The following is a 16,460-nucleotide window of genomic DNA, read 5'->3' on the forward strand; positions in this document are numbered from 1 at the left end:
CCATATGCGGCCATCATGTGACTAGCGTTGTTCTGCCAACGGCTACACTACGCGAATACAAGCTCTCTAGCCTGAAGGGCTGCTAGGCTGCTTATCTCTTCAACGAGAGACCGGTGTTGTGATCTATCTGTCTGGGTGCTTTGAGCATCGCCACTGCCTCTGCACTATCCATCTCAACAATGATAGGCATCGTAATCCTGTGTAAGGAAAGGTCTATGCCTTCTCTATAAGCTTAGAGCTCTGACTCTAGCGCACTCTCACATGTGTGGATTTCTCTGCATGCGCTATAGCTGATATTCCCTCTATCATCTCTAAGGATCATGCCTTCGCCCGCTGCTCTTGTGGCTGCAACAAAGCCGCAGTCCGTGTTAAGTTTGGCCCAGCCCATGCTGGGGGAGGGGGGGGGCATCTCGGCCGCGTCGTTGCTATCCTGCTGGGTTGCACGCGCGGCGGGGCATCGCAAACCACCATCTTCCGCTTCTCCATATTGGCCTGTGGATGTTGCTAGATGCATAATAGTGAAGTAACGTAGCCATGTAAGAAACGACGAGAGGCCTCAGTAGGAGGTGCGGTTTGTCATGGGTAATCTCATTGTGAACATGTCATACTCTCCACATGATCATGAGGACCACCAGCCTCGCCATCTCATCCAAGGATTCCAACAGGGAGAATAGCCACTCTGGCCCCGTGTCCTGAATGGTCTCCACCTTGGGTATATTCCACTCCTTTGCCATGACTCTCCAGAGCTCCCTTGCTAGTGGGCACCTACAAAGCGCGTGGAACCGTCCCCGCGTTCAACACCACATAGGGGGCAGATGTCAGTAACCTCGAGGTGTCGTGAAGCTTTGTTGGCCCAAGTAGCAAGTGAACTTGTGACAACCCTCCATGCAAGCACGCGTACCTTAGGGGGGAGCAGGGCACCCTCATAGAACTCTGCTGGTACTGCTTCTGCTTCGCTGCAGTCTGAGTCCTTCTGTGACTACCCTTTCTGCAGACTTGGCCGCTTAGACTAAGAGTGACCTTTGTCTCCCATAAAAAAAACTAAGAGTAACCTCTCTTTGATTTATCGAAAACTACTTAATTCCACCGACTAATTCCTTCCTCCCTTCAACCACCTCCTCCGCTCGACACATGCTCCTTGTGGGGCCTGCCCCCCTCCCAACCTTATTCTCTCTACGGTCTTTCTCCTCCGCATGTTCTCTTCTTCCCATTTCTCTTTCGTCATGTGGGCCTCGTCATGCCGACTATGGGGACGAGCTCCCTACGTCGACCACCATCCCTACTGCCACAAATCAAGAGAGGGTTCTGACACCGACCACGCATGCGCATCTACCAATCCCTACACTGATGGAGCATCACCGACATCGTGATGGAGCATCTAATGGAAGCATCATCAAGTGCCACGGGTGGAGCTTCTACTCGTGGCCGTCGGCATTGTGATAGAGCATAGTGTGCGGTTGCCGGTGCTGCGATGGAGCATCGCCGGCTCTGCAACGACATCATGATGCAACAATGACCGCAACGGGTGGTGCGACTCCAACAAGCGGGTGGTACAATTGCCAGCCTGACACTAGCAAGCGGGTGGTACAGGTTGTGGTACTATGAGTCGACACAATTGTACCACAAAAATATGCTCTTATTTGTGGGAAATGTACAAGAACCAGATACAATAATCCACCCTACTTGTATACCCGAGAGACCGAGTGATCATGAAAGCCTTGCACAGATATTGAATAATTGGAATTGCAAGCATACTCATCCAAAAGTAAAGGAAATGGCTACTATGATCCAAGGGACAGACAAGAAAATCTCATAAAAAATCATCTTAGAAATCTGAAGACGCAAGATTCGCCACACATTTCAGCCTTTCGGTTCTAATAAAACACAAGGATTAGAAGTTGATGCTAACTCCACTTTTAGTAAGAACTGGCACATGTTGCTGCCTGCAGTTCAACGTGCACGCCCCTCACTGCTCGCCTTCAGCAGGAGGATTCTTCATGAGTTCCCTAGCCTTCCTGCATGAATTCGAAACCATAAGGAATGAACTGCAAAAGTCCTTCAATATGCAGCTCAATAAGGAATTGCACTATACGCGACTGAGACAGAAGTGGCACATAACAAACAAAAGAAGCTCTTCAGAGGCGTCTAAGGATTTGCACTAGTGGCTTTTGCCGTGATAGCCTAGTCCCATCACTATAAAAGCACTTTGCCAACCTAAAATCAATTTTTAACCATACAAAACAGCTGCATGTATTGATTAATATAGAAGATTACACGCCAAAGATGGCATGATCCATACAATGCTCAAAGAACACACGACCGAAGGAACGCCAAACCGGTAAGGACCTAGCCATACCTAGACAAGTGCAAATTAGGAGTACAAGTGTACAGCATGAGGGCACGGAAGCAACAACCATCAGCGCATGCAGCACCAGTTAGTGTGACAACACACCCGTACCGAGCCAACCTAAGACCATACTGGTATCAGGAAGATATTCAGAAGAGATAAGCGTAGGAGAGTAGGTTACCGTAGTTCACGCTCAATTTCAGCATTCCCAGGATCCAGCTTTTGTGCATCCAAGAGAGCATTACAGGCTTGTTTATACTCCTGGTGCAGAGGAGATCAAAGAATGTGACCAGACTGGAAGATCAATATGAAATAAGTCACAAGTGAAGACACTGGCAAGCTAGAGGCACCTTGAGTAGCATGTGAGCTGTAGCTTGACGGTAGCAAGCTTTGGCCCAATCAGGTCGCAGCATTCTGCACCTGAGAGCATCCGACAAAGCACCTTCACCATCACCCATGAGCAGTTTACAAACACTCCTGTTTGCATACAGTGCTGCACTCTCTGCATGATCTATTGCCTACACTCAAAAGTTGGTCATGCAAACATTATTCTCAACTTAAAATGATGGCATACAGTTTCTTTTATTCTAACGCTTATTCATGGAATGGTAGAAAACTATCTAAAAACTTTAGTAATTTACTACTCAGTAATACTGCAGAATGGAGTAACTGAACACGTTCTCTTACTAGACTGATTGGCTGGTTCAATTTACTGCAGAATGTAGTCAACAATCCTAAGTAGATATTACATCGGACACATTAACAGAAACAGTAGACAACTGTTAAGCTTCATGCACAAGCCAACGCAACCAAAAGTCCGAACTGATGGAAAGGGCTAGTGCAATCCACATATAGTGTAACACCCAGACAAGTCAACGCGTGCAACCGGAAGAGAGCGACGGCGCGCGAAACTCACGTATGACTCAAGAGGCCTCTACGTGGACACAAAGGGGGGCTACCAGTATTTTTTTTAATAAATTGCGAAAGCCAGGACTTGAACTCAAGACCTTAGCTCTGATACCATGTTGAAGTCACATCAAATATTCATATTAGCCAAGAAGAAAAAATAACTTCAGGGATTCTGGAGATGTAAGACATCAGCGAAGTTTGACATGTGCAAATAATGTCAAATTGGCTTCTCAACTGATGTCAAATTTGCTTACTATGCATGATCTATGTCAGTTAAGATCGAATTCAAATCAGTGACAAATCACTGTTCATTTATCCATTACCTTGTATCTTTTCAGTTTTGGGGCCATTCAAAGCTCATATTTACATTAAAAATAGTTAAATATCCTAAATGGTTAACAGTGTAAATAGAGTATAGTAAGAAAACCTAGTTAGTAGTAAAAAAAACAAAATGCTCTTAAATTGGTTCCCATTAATAGAGAAAACTTACTATCTAAACCATCACAGGTTAAGTGAAAGAGGTTTACCAAACCATACAACTGTGATGCCAACTTATACTCCTTCTGCTTGAATGCCGTATTAGCCTATAACTTTAAGAAAGCCTTTCTTTTTTCAACGTGCTTTTGCTCCTAGATAACACATAATGAAACATGAATTGAATGAGTAGAATTTGGAAATAATCATCAGTTACTATGATAATTTGTATCCAGAGAAATGCAATAACATTTTGTTCAACATTCTTAATAGTTTGGTGTCTAGGAGGCTATCTCTTTGACTGATTATGCTGCAATGCGTACTGCACATGCTCCTTGGAGTGAAGAAATCCTTTACTGGTTCTGAAGCTCAAAGTTCAGCTGCAGTCCAAATTTAAGCTTCCAAACCGGCATAAGGGGCAAATATTTCACTGGTTCAGAGATTAGCTGTGCCAGGTTTTATTTGAATCAAACCAAAACGTCAAGGTCTTAAAGGGACTCCTTTGCAGTTATAGGTATATAAAGTATCCCAAAAATGAGGAACAGTAGGCTCTCTACTTCAAACAAGTATGCTGCTGTACAACCGTCCTTCTCTTTACCATTGAATGTTGTCAGCAAAGTTAGAACAATGTTAGAATCTACAAAACACCAGGTGGGGCCACAGAACAAGGTGTTGCTTCTTTCACGGAAACAACCAAGGAGAATACATCACATATGTGCTCGCCTGTTAGGTACATAATGCGATAAAAAAAAGGACTCAGAAATATACATGACAGATAGCATTTGCCCAGGCATCAAAATAGTCACAAGAAAAGAGTGCAAGATAATTTTGTGCTGAACTAGAAGTATATTGTTCATGTGACATATTACTAGACTAGATGCTAACGAAGCACACCCTTTACATGATGCTGGTGTATTTTCCAACCATGGTATAGTATCAATGATACCATAACTATGAACCATACTCAAGCATCTCACTATTCTCTATACAACATAAGCTTATGGCAGTTACTAGAATGAACTCTTTAAGATGCTCCACCTTACCTCACCAGAAGTAAGGTAAGGTTTAAATATGAGTCGTTTATTGATAGAGATTAGTTTTGGCCTCGCAGAAATAATGCTAATAAGCAACCGGTGGCGTATTTTGGCATCTAATAGATGCAAGTCCTTCCATAACAAATAGTCACAATTTTCTCTGGAAAAAAAAGGGGTAACAGTCTGACAATTGATATACAGTCAAAATATTGATGTGGGATCTTTATCATGTTCCAGTTAATTGGTGTGAAGCAATACATCCCATCCACAGGGGTGACATACTTGATTGCATAGCCATGCGAAGTAATTAAGTCAATAGACTCCTAATGCTCATTAATAGAGGACTCTTCTACTCAATGATCTTTACCAATTATTCAGCCCGAAAACCTGAGTTTGGTTAGCATGTTCTATTCATTACAGTAGAGGGTTTGTTTATATTATTGTGTTCTGTTACCAAATTGATAGTGCATTCCACACGTAGATTCGTGATGTCTACTGTTAGACCAGGGCCAGATGTCTCAACACGATCATATTGCCCTTCTAAATGACAGTTTTTAGTTTGTTCTCGCTAGTCAGCAGTTAAAAAACTATTTTTTATGATTATCCCAAGTTGGGACACCTGAGATTACCCCCATAAATAAGTAATCATTCTCTCAATGTACATATGGTGCCGTGGATATAGTAACCACAATTAATAATAACATTTAATGAACAAATTTAGGGCTGAAGAACTAATTAAAGGTTTCAAACAATATTCAGTACGAAAACAGCATAAGAACAGAAAATAGCATACCATCGGCTTTTTATCTTGAATTTTTGCATAAGAAATTACTCCCTCAATACTCCAGTTTCGGACATTTGGAATTGGGTTAGTCAAAGGAAACAACATTTCAACCTCTTCCTTGCAATCACGCACCGCAGCAAACTCTATTGGCAACCTACCTAACTGGGAAACATAAGAAAAAGTAACTGTCATTTATTTTAAAATTTAACAACATCATTCAAGAAGGGAAACATTTGGAATATAGAAAAAGAACATGAACATTATGTAATGTAATAGTACTTTTTAGAAAGAAGCAGGATCTAAGTAATATTTTTAATCAAATGTATCAACAGGGAATTTACCCAGCAATTCAGACTGCCAACACAAGGTTTCAAGGACAGGAATTTGAGGCAAAATTATTTTGTGGTGTCCCACTTGAGTCTCCATTAAATAAATAGATAAAACACGAGGAGAAGTAGCTTTACATGTGGTGTTTTAGCAGGTTCTTCAACTGATAGTGGCATCAATATAAACAGGTACTTGGAGTAAAAGAATGAAAACAGAATACCAACAGCTGGGATGAAGAACATAAAATAAACTAAACAAAAAGTAAATTCATTTATTGTCTATTCATGAGTACATTTGAGAAATGCTGCTACCCAGAATGGTGAGATCTCAGCATCTGAAAAACTGTTAGGTATGCATCGATATATGTTGCGAACTTGTTCGGTACAAGCAAATAGCAACATTTGTAGAAGGGTATATGTATATATGCTGGAACAGAATAGGCATAGTTCTTCAATAGGAACTCAATAATTGATAATCAACAGAAAATGACAAGTATAAAGATATAGACCATTGCAAATTTGGCTGTTTCCTAATGATGGATGTGCCCTGAGGCTAATTAATATTTCATTATGGGAGGAGCCCTGATAGGTCTACTTATTAAATGATATGGACTATTTGGATGGAAGGTCGAGACAACTTAGGCACAAGTGCCAACAACATAAAGCAACCTAAACTCATGCCCAAATAGCTCTCCGACATAATAAGAAGAGCTGTATAATATTATCAGCAGAAGATTTAATAGAAAATGGTGATATACTGCATAGCTCTCAGAAAAAAAAATTAAAATAAAAGACATACATCATCTGGAATATTAGGATCTGCTCCAGCCTTCAATAGGAACTGAATGTAGTTCGTATAACCTCCTCGTCCCGTAGCAAACACCAAAGGAGTCATAGCACAACCCTTGCAATTAACATCCGCACCAGCCTGTGGAAAGGATTGTGCAATAAAATGTCCATGTACATCAACTTATAAGCATGACAGGGAACATGGCGTGAGCAAAATTACAACATAGCAATGAAAAAACAATCCAAAGAGTTCTCACCTTAATGAGTAGCTTCATGCACTTCAATGAACGGTAAACAAGAGCCATACACAGAGGATTTCCCATACCGTTGACAATGACATTAGGCTGAAAGAAGGTATAGTGTATTAAGAAACACAGGTGGCATGATAATTCAAGATTTTATTTTGAGATGAAAAGGGTATCCTAATTTAAAAGGTTGCAGTCATATATACTGATGTATTTGGTGTTTCAGGGGATCAGATAGTAAGTGGACCATCCAAATCCTAATCCTGACCTAAAAACTATTTGTGCAAATTAATGCTGATCGCTGAATCAAGAAAAATAAGAAAAGTGGAGGCCATGTACGTTTGCATGGTGGTCCAACAAAATCTTCAATGTCTTATCCTGCTCATTTACAGCAGCCAGAAAGGCTGGTGTTCCACGGCCGTAGTCTATGTCGACCGGCACTCCTTTTGAAAGGAGGAACTCTGTTACCTTGCAGCATCCTGTGGTAAACGAAATGATTCCATCAGTCATGTTTAACCATAACGTTTATTAACTAGTAGTAGTAGAACTACTCCCTCCGTTCCCAAATATAAGTCTTTTTAGAGATTTCAACAAGGGACTATATACGGAGCAAAATGAGTGAATCTACACTCTAAAATATGTCTACATACATCCGTATGTTGTAGTCCATTTGAAATATCTAGAAAGACTTATATTTAGGAACATAGGAAGTACCAGCTTGGAGAAATCATGTGTGTGTGTGTGTGAGTCAGGGGGGAGAACCTGCAGCCACAGCATGGTGGAGAACTGTTTGTCCTTTGTCATCTGCTTTCATTACATCACCGCCACGATCAAGAAAATACTTGACGGCAGCAACATCACCAGACTGAGCAGACACCATAAATGGAGTCGCACCTGTAACAAAAAGCACATCCTCAACACAACCGTTGATCTCATACTTACTACCATTGACATAGCAATTGGCAAACACCAATTTAAAAAATGGAGAAAAGGATAGAAAAAGACCTAGAGCTACTCCATGTCCAGGAGCATTTACATCTCCCTTGAGCTCCTCCACCAAATACTTGCAAATATCCAGATGGCCAAAGCTTGCCGCGATATGCAACACAGAGAGTCCATCGTTGTTGAAAGAAAAAATCGCCGACCGGTCGCCATTTCCTTTGGTGAGCCGCTTTACAATACCTTCCCCAAAAGTACACATGATCGCATTATAGAAGCCAGTAGACAAATTAACAAGATTGAAAACCAAAAGAAGAAGCGAACAGTGAAATGGGCAAGAACATCATGAGGTTGAAGGGACCCAATCTGACACATTAATTCTGGACAGTCACTCAGTGAAAATACTTGAAAACACGTCCTTTTAGAGCCTCTGTAGATTAAAGTAGTGATCTAAACGGTCTTATATTAGTTTACAGAGGGAGCAATTGACTAGACGGTAAATTTCGATGTAATGGACAATGAGATGGTTTCATCCAAAGTTTTCACATTTATACCGTCACTTTTTAACTGAATCTGCATATCTGCCTGTTGAGATCAGTCGATGCTAGCGAAACTTTACATTCTACAGAGCTAGAAGGATAGCAAAGTGTTGCGAGTAAAACATCCGACGGCAGTACAGAACTATAACAGGTTATATGAAGAAAACTGTTCTGGAAGGCGGTGGACACTGTAACTAGTACTACTACGCAAGATAACTGAGCGACGCATCAAAACAGAGCAATGCAGCATGTCTGAAGAACAATCTCGGACCCCGCGAACACAGCGCACGCACGCACGCAACTAAGCAGGAGTGGAAAAGGCACAGGAGAAGAGGAAGGGGCTACCTTTGAGGCGGCCGAGGTTGCCGTCGATGGCCGCCTTGATGAGGGCCTTCTCGCCTGCAGACACACGCGCACGGCCACCGTTAGAAACGCAGCCAGAGGCCAGAGGGAGAGGGGGCAAACAACGGAGGGCGGGAGCGAGCAATCAGGCGCCAAGGGGCGCGCGGAAAGCCGTGCGTACCGGCGTCGTCGGCGTCGCCGGCTGGGGGGCAGTAGATGAACGGAGGTGGAGAGTCCATGGCCGACGATCTCGCCCGCCGGTCGGTCGGAAGCTTGCCGGCGGCGACGACGGAGAACCCTGCGGCGCGGCGTGGGGGGTTGGGGCCCGTCTTCTCTCTCTGTGTCAGCCTGCTGCCTCTTCCTCGCTTGCTTTGGTCGAGAAAGTGGCGAAGTGGATGGGCTTGGTGTTGCTGCCGCGCTATAGTGTAGGTGGCTGCCTGGCTGGTGCACCCGCCGTCGGCGTACGAAGACCAGGTGCACCCAGGCCTCCATGCTCAGGTGGATGTAGAGGGCCAATCGGCAGGCGACGCGTGTGCGCCAAAAGGCTGCCGCGCCGAACCGTAGCCGCTGCTCCCCTGAGCTCCTCGAGCATATCGCAGCCCTTGGGTGCTGAATGAAGGGACCAGATCTAGCGCTACACTAGGCTGCCGCGCCGAACCTTAGGTGCTGCTGATCACTACCCTGTTCGATTGTGTGCTCTGGTTTCAAGAATTACCCGACCCAATTTTCGTTCGAGTAGAAGCAAATTGTGAGTACGCAAAAGAACAAAGGGGCCATAATGCAGCCAGGACACGCGCAAGATTTACTGCTTCTCAAGCAAAGTTTTAACCCTTTACACTCAGACAGAGCAAGCGATTTTTACACAGGCAACAGGTCACGGAGCAACAAACAGTCTTGGCAATACCTAAAGGGCTAATCTGCCTACTTGTAACCATTACTAGTAGTACTATTCTAGCAAGTTCCCCCTTCCATATCCAATACACTTTCTTCAGTCTGCTCTCACTGCTAATCACCTGAGCTTTACTTCCTAGCGTACACGATCACAGCTTACCGGATAAGCGCTAGCTACAGTACCATGCACATTACTGGACAATGGCGTATTCGGAAATGAACAATGCCTTCACCATAATCTACACTTCTGACAGAATCACCATCAAAGCCTCGGACCTCGGGACGTTTTTTCCATCTTCACACGCTTGGCTGAACTGCATTTGAGTGGACCTGCACGGGGGAGTTAGAAACTGTCAAATTCAGATAGATGGCATCAAAATGCAAAACCCATCTCTTTCCCAGAAGAAAAAAGAAGGTGTGGAATAGGATTAACTCACGACGGGAACATTTATGAATTTGCGCCCGTGAAATCTGCCCATGACAGGCACAAAAGAACCATCTACTGATATGCGCGGTACTTGTTCTTCGGTAAAAAAAGAAAAAACAGCTCAAAAGTTCAATCGGTTGGCTGGACCTATGTGAAGCCAGCAGAGAGGTCAGACTGTGAGCCATCACACTATAATAGCAACTACGGTTCGACGTGCACTTGTTGCTACTGTAATGCTATGCATGCCCATTGTTTACCTGAAGGTGCCTTTCTTCAGGATGGCTTACGGTTCTGTGCTTCAGCTCTCCACGGTTTGTTGTGAGCTCATCCAATATTTCAGAGTCGTCTCTGCTGTCACAGCTTCCTGAATTTGAGCCATCTTCCTCCTGCATAACGATACAAGAGTTTCAGAGTAACAAAAGATGACAATACACCTTGAGGCGTTGCAGAGAATGAAACGAAATCTGGACATACAGAAAGTTTATCTAAGAACCCAAGCTGAACTCGTACCAGTATTTGTTCATGTGGGACACCTTCAAGTTCTTCGTACTCAGCTGCATCCAGTTCCCGCAAGTCATTGGGCTCAAAGAACTTCGGGAGCAGGTGTTGCCTGATGAGAATCATAATGAAGAAAGGCAGCGGGAAGAGGATCCCTGCTACTGGTATCCATGTTATGCCGAAGCATATCAAGAGATACACAAACTGGAAGACCGTAAAGGCAGATATTGTTCTTGAAGGCACTGACTCCACGAAAGATGCATGTGGGCCTTCCAAGACCCTGCAAAGGTTACAACGCTGCATGTTAGTGCAATCTGTTACTATTAATATAGTCCTGTATCTTAACGAAAATGGTGTGATCCAAAAGGAAGCACACAGCAAGGTTCATTTGTTCAGATGAGATGAACAGATGCAGAATAGACATTACTTGTAGCGTCGGCTTGCTCCAATGCACAGAAGCTGCAACCTTTCCCAAAACTGGTTCCCAGGTAGGCTATCAATGGCCATATAGGCAAAGTAACCCCAGAGGACCGAAGTTGGTATCATCTTGATAACCGGCATAGCTCCAACACAACCACCAACAAGTAAGGATTGCAGCAGGTTGCTTAGTCTCTGTTCGTTCACGCGAACAGGCAAATGTGCTTCGATATATTTGCTAGGATCAAATTCTCCAGCCAACTTCCCTTCTTCATCACCTTCCCGCAGCACAGCATCCTTCAAGCTCTTCAAGTCCTTGTCAACAGAATTAGCCTGCAAGCCATTTTTTTCAGCGACACGAGTATGCACTTTAAGATATTTCCTTACAAAGTTAATAGAAAATATTAACATTCAAATATTTACTCAAAAGAAACTAATGCATGGAAACATCAAGGATGCAGAAGCAACTACATACTTTAGCCTAGAAGTCATTTTGGTTTTTCCTCTAGTTTATGCTCTCTCCAAAAAAAAAATTTGTTCACAAAATTGCAAAACAAGAGAGGCGGTGCCCCCCCTGGTGCAGTAACATTCGCTACAAAAAACTAAGGTGCTGTGGACAACAAGAAGGGGAAATTAGATAGTACGATAACAGACTGAAAGACTCACATTCATGTTGCTGTCCATTTGGATGAACACTTCCTGCATCTTGCCATAGATTTCCAAACTGCTCGCACGGTTTGACATACCCTCTTTGGCAGTTTGAAGCATCTTTTTGCGTAGCAACTAAAGTGGCAAAAAAAAAGAAGATGGGTAAGCAAATCTGACTACCATAGGCCGTAGCATATGATGCAGATCAGTCTGTCTGCATTTCACTAACCTGCCCCTTGAGGACAGCAAGGCTTCTTGTATGCATTGGGGACTGAGGAAGTACTCCATTTGATGGAGGAATGCCAAGCAAACCACATAGTAGGACCTGCACCGTTAACATCCCATGAGAAAAGGAACCCCCCCCAACGCATTATCTGACAGAATGACTTAGATGCACGTACCATAAATCCAAGTACCAAAATGTCATAATGGTAGGCCGAAGGCTTCTTCAAATTAAACTCCTTTTGCTGAGCCAACTGTGAAGCTACACTGTGATCAAAGAAATAAAGTCCTGCGACCATCAAAGCAGGCATGATGGCTGCGAATATATATGTAGGAGGGACAGAAAACAAATCCTGAAAGTGAACACCAGGAAAATATCAGAATTATGGCATGCTATATAAGCTTGGAGACCATAATTAATATTTACACATCTAGAATCATAAGTAATTTGACTTATACCTTTGCTACGGTCCAATGTCGCAGTGAGATTGACTCCCAGGGAAGTGGACTGAAGAGCCTCCTAGGCACTCCTGAAGGGACTTTGCTTGGTAGTGCAAATGAAAATGCTGTCCACACAATCACCATCAGTGGTACACCATAATCGGCAATGAAGCTTCTAAGCCATCCTGCAAATGGCAACTCAAAGGCGCGGTGATCAGTGGGTGAATGCATGGATAATAATATAGAACTAGAGCATTATATATGATTTCCCCTGGTGATATATTATATTCTGGAAACAGCTATAAGCTGATTCAGACTACAGAGAAAGATATTCAACCGCTGAAGGAACAGAATTTTAAAACTGCCCCTATTTTTGTTTTATATTTGAGAAATCTCACCAACTATATTGATTTGCAACTTTATTTAAAACTGCCCCTATTTGGACTACTACCAAGTGTTCCAAAGAAAATAGGTCAACCGAAGCCCAGATTAATATTGCCCACTGTTGATCCTACCTAATCCAACCCCAAATGAGCCCATGGTTGGCCTAGTCTAAGGTCAAGAGTGGGCCTGAACCAGGCCCAATCCTAAGTGCTGTCCAGGATAAAAAAAAATGTTCCCTCTCTATCACATCGCTAGTTGAAAGGATGTCGTTGATTTGAAGATGTGTGGTGTAACACGGGAGTTCGGTTTGCACTAAAGATAAAACAAGGTAAGGGAAGCAACAGGAAACGTGTGACCAACCTATGCCATACAGCCATGACCTTGCACGCCTAGTCTTCAGTGCAGTGTACAGCAAGCCAATGGAAAATATAACACCAAGTAGGCCATTGACATAAATCCACTGGAACTGGTATATGGGTGAGCTGGGGTCAGAAATCTCATCATCTTTGGGCATACTGAACTCGCTTACAATTCCCTGCAATAGATAGGGTCCCGTATTGGCATTTTCAGCAGGGCAGAAATAAAGAGCTACGATTTGCTGCACGTGGCATGAGAGCAGCGTTGCAAAGGACGGGCTCCATGGAGCCCGTTTTTCAAAAAAAAAATCAAAATATACTTAAAAGTTTCAAAAAATGTCAAAACAAATTTTGCAAATACGCATGCATGTTCTTCAACTATGTATAAAGTTTCATCAACTAATTTGATTATTTTCATTCTACACAAAAAAGACAAATACCAGTCCCAAAAACAAAAAGGAAAAGGCCTATTTTACTCCATGTATTTGTCTTTTTTGTGTACACCACGTATGAACACATATGTTTATAAAATTTTGTACAAGTATACTACAAACATATGTCTATGTGTATACTTTTTTTCAGATTTTTTTGAGATCTGAAAAAGTATTTTCATTGAAAGAAAAATAAAGAGCTTGGGTGCTGCTTGCATTTTTCGCACGTGGCATACCTTAATAGCTTGTTGCAGGAAGAGGACGGTGATAAGCATACCGAAAAGCTCTCCTGCAACCCTCGTGAATCTGCTTATAACATTGGAAGCATTGAACATGGCCAACAGAAAGAGCATGATAGAAGTCCAAATGCAGACCCTGTCAACAGCAACCAAACACAGAGGGCATTTATGTATACGGTACCGAAGCTATCACAGGATTGGGTGTACTCTATGCTAGGACCTACCATCCAGCCCAAGCCAAATATAGCTGTTCTCCCAGATCTGGCTGCTTCCTGGCAAACTTGTAGAGATAGGTATACATAATAATAGTAGGTTCGGCAACTCCAACGATCAACAGTGGCTGCCCTCCAAGAATAGAGTGTATTATCCCACATATCGCCGTAGATGCCAAAGTTTCAACTGTGCTCAGGATACCATCTGAAATAGATCACCTTGTTCTTGTTAGAGATTGCGTGGCATTCCAACTTATGTACTGTATTGTACTGTGGTAATTAAGAGGGCAAGCATTAACCTGTTTCGTTGCTCAGCTGCTCTCCGAAGGAGATGACAGGGAGGGCAGAGGCAAAGAATATATACATGGTAGGTGCCAATATCCTGGCAAACATTGGAAAGAACATAAGCAAATCGAGCGATGCAAAAAAACCAACGACTGGGCTGCAGATGATCTGGTTCGGTCTGTTGAAACAAACTAACCTGAAGCCAGTTCGGAGCCCTGCAACCCAGTCGTCCTTGTACCAAGACGCTCTCCCTTGGACATCGGCGACGACCCCCTTGAAAGGGTTCCCTAGTAGATCCATCAGCTAGCTGATCACAGAACCTTGAGAGAATCAGTAAGCGTGCCGAAGAATTTCCATGGAAAATAGAGATGAGATGAATCAAACCGTGAACAGTCGTAAGGAAAATCTGTCCAAAAGATTGCATTTACTTTGACCCGGAGTTGGCGCTACTACTACTAGTATACTATACTGATTGCACGGATACTGCACAAGAGAAAGGACGGGACGGGGTAAATTATTGCATACACGACTTGGCGAAGAACAAACAGCTCAGCAGCTCACCTTACAAGTCAGAAAACACGTCAACTCAAGCTGCTATGTTAGCATATGGACCAAACTTTGCCATAAAAACACACGCACGGCAAATCGGCCGCGTCAGGGATATGGAAACAGGAGCACTGTGCTACACTACAACTGACGCAGGCAATAAAATACTATATAGGAGTATTTCCGGGAGGGAAACTGCAGTTGGAAAAAATCGACATGCAGATCCAAATTGAACCCTCTCCGCGTCCACATGCACATGGACCGGAGCCTGAAACATTCGTTTGTCCGCATAGCTAAGAACAACTCGAAGATTCTAACTCTGAACGGATCAAAATCGGCAACTAAAACCCAGGAAAAAATCCACTCGTCGAGAATCGGCCACACGCCGCAGGCGCGCGACGGCTGATACGATAGTTGTTTTTTTTTTACCGAAATTAGTCCTCCACGATACCAACGAACTCGCCGACAATAAAAGGTCAAATGGAACGGGGAACCACCCCAAAAAACCACTGAAAAACCCGCCGCGTGAACTCTACATCGAGCGTCTGATGGCGGCCGAACGGCACGGGAGAAGCATGCATCTCGCGCGCTCACGGATCTGCTAGGAAGTAAACCGAGATGCGGGTAGAGGGGAGGGATCGGAGAGTCGGGAGCCGTACCGGTGAGCAGGCGGCGTCGGCGGCGGGCGCGAGGGGTAGGAGGACGCGGCGCGCGGGTCCGATCGGCAATGCCGGACCCTCGTCGGCGCGGGGGCGGGGACGGGCCCCGGAGGCGGCGGCGTGGGCGGCGCCGGTGGGGACTGCGGGGTTACGCGGCGCGGTTTTGGCTTCTGGAGGGAGCGCCGCGATAGGCGGCTAGTTTTATAGCGGGCGGGCGGGGCGAAACAAATGGAGGCCGGGTGGAGGGGAGGGGAGAGCAGTAAGAAAGGGGAGGTGGGGCCACCGGCGGTGGGCAGGAGGAAGAGCGTTTCGATCGATCTCGTCTCCTGTGTGCGGGCACTGGTCTTCTTCCTGCTCCTCGTATCTCTCTGACGAGTGGGAAGGAAGGGCGGGTGGGGCCGAGTTGAGATCCGACGGGCCCGCGTGCAGGCGCTGGGTCTGTGTACTCCTCTGCCCCGTGCGACCGGGTGACGAGCCTGAGCCTGAGGCTGACTGGCCCGTCCGCTAGCTCGCTCGTTGCTACGTTTCCCGTGACCGTGAGGCTCTTTCCTTTCTCTCGCAACAACAGCCAACAGCCAAGCATCCTATGGCTGCCTCCGCCGCGATCCGAACGCACGGACACGGCGCGTTGTGAACCTCTCGTCTCGTGCTCACATGAATGAACAAATAAATGCCTGGTCACGCGTGAACAAACTACCCAACCCAGCACACACCCACACATACACACAAAAGGAATGATCATTTCGTCGCATATTGATCTTGGAAGTACTGGTACGGAGGAAGGAGAACGATCGTCAAAATCCGCACGATGCCTTGTTTCAAAAAAAAAATCCGCACGATGCGAGTACAGAGAACAGCGAGGCGAGAGCTGGACAGCACGTGCCCCAGTCCGGCCGTCCATGCCGTCGAGGAGTAGAGACTTTGGCTTCTCCTCCCTCCGTACTGCCACCCTATCTTCTCTCCCTCCTTCGTGTGGTCGGTCATGACCGCAGCGCCATCCGCATGCCGCAGTCGCCTCTGCCCTTTTCGACGTCAGTCAGGATCCCGCGGATCGCACCGGCGTCAGAGGTAGAGGT

General features: G+C 44.7%; 2 protein-coding genes across 3 annotated transcripts; both read right to left on the reverse strand.

The window, feature by feature from the left end:
* Window positions 1-1,729: 1,729 nt before the first annotated feature.
* LOC119275254 (ankyrin repeat and SOCS box protein 3-like) lies at window positions 1,730-9,106 on the reverse strand. Its single transcript, XM_037556061.1, has 11 exons — window positions 8,910-9,106; window positions 8,732-8,785; window positions 7,914-8,090; window positions 7,671-7,802; window positions 7,248-7,387; window positions 6,921-7,007; window positions 6,674-6,802; window positions 5,558-5,710; window positions 2,698-2,865; window positions 2,529-2,608; window positions 1,730-2,015 (listed from the first exon to the last, which is right to left on the reverse strand). Exons 1-11 carry the CDS (start codon window positions 8,965-8,967, stop codon window positions 1,967-1,969), a joined length of 1,227 nt encoding a protein of 408 aa, XP_037411958.1. The 5' UTR covers window positions 8,968-9,106; the 3' UTR covers window positions 1,730-1,966.
* Window positions 9,107-9,495: 389 nt separating this feature from the next.
* On the reverse strand, window positions 9,496-15,507 carry LOC119275255 (boron transporter 4-like). 2 transcript variants are annotated; one of them, XM_037556062.1, is made up of 14 exons: window positions 15,385-15,507; window positions 14,376-14,486; window positions 14,194-14,276; window positions 13,907-14,099; window positions 13,680-13,818; window positions 13,017-13,191; window positions 12,291-12,457; window positions 12,011-12,184; window positions 11,839-11,934; window positions 11,628-11,744; window positions 10,972-11,294; window positions 10,557-10,824; window positions 10,304-10,432; window positions 9,496-9,949 (listed from the first exon to the last, which is right to left on the reverse strand). In XM_037556062.1, the coding sequence occupies exons 2-14, from the start codon at window positions 14,477-14,479 to the stop codon at window positions 9,917-9,919; spliced, it is 2,001 nt and encodes a 666-aa protein (XP_037411959.1). In that variant the 5' UTR covers window positions 14,480-14,486; window positions 15,385-15,507; the 3' UTR covers window positions 9,496-9,916. The 2 variants fall into 2 exon arrangements, 1 of the variants encoding a protein (XP_037411959.1); XR_005135595.1 differs by lacking the exons at window positions 14,194-14,276; window positions 14,376-14,486; window positions 15,385-15,507 and adding an exon at window positions 10,057-10,193 and having other exon boundaries at window positions 13,907-14,112.
* Between the last annotated feature and the right edge of the window lie 953 nt (window positions 15,508-16,460).

Source organism: Triticum dicoccoides, chromosome 3B (genome assembly GCF_002162155.2).
Source record: "Triticum dicoccoides isolate Atlit2015 ecotype Zavitan chromosome 3B, WEW_v2.0, whole genome shotgun sequence".
NCBI classification, from domain to species: Eukaryota; Viridiplantae; Streptophyta; class Magnoliopsida; order Poales; family Poaceae; genus Triticum; species Triticum dicoccoides.

What these genes read in the sequence shown, in the direction of transcription:
- LOC119275254 (XM_037556061.1), bottom strand. Translation starts at nt 8,967, where the DNA reads ATGGACTCTCCACCTCCGTTCATCTACTGCCCCCCAGCCGGCGACGCC. An exon ending in TGGACATGGAGTAGCTCTAG is followed by an intron (nt 7,803 to 7,913) that starts GTCTTTTTCTAT and finishes TTTTTGTTACAG; the next exon opens with GTGCGACTCCATTTATGGTG. An exon ending in CAGCTCACATGCTACTCAAG is followed by an intron (nt 2,609 to 2,697) that starts GTGCCTCTAGCT and finishes CCTCTGCACCAG; the next exon opens with GAGTATAAACAAGCCTGTAA.
- LOC119275255 (XM_037556062.1), bottom strand. Translation starts at nt 14,479, where the DNA reads ATGGATCTACTAGGGAACCCTTTCAAGGGGGTCGTCGCCGATGTCCAA. An exon ending in TTTTGGTACTTGGATTTATG is followed by an intron (nt 11,935 to 12,010) that starts GTACGTGCATCT and finishes TTAACGGTGCAG; the next exon opens with GTCCTACTATGTGGTTTGCT. An exon ending in TCCCACATGAACAAATACTG is followed by an intron (nt 10,433 to 10,556) that starts GTACGAGTTCAG and finishes ATCGTTATGCAG; the next exon opens with GAGGAAGATGGCTCAAATTC.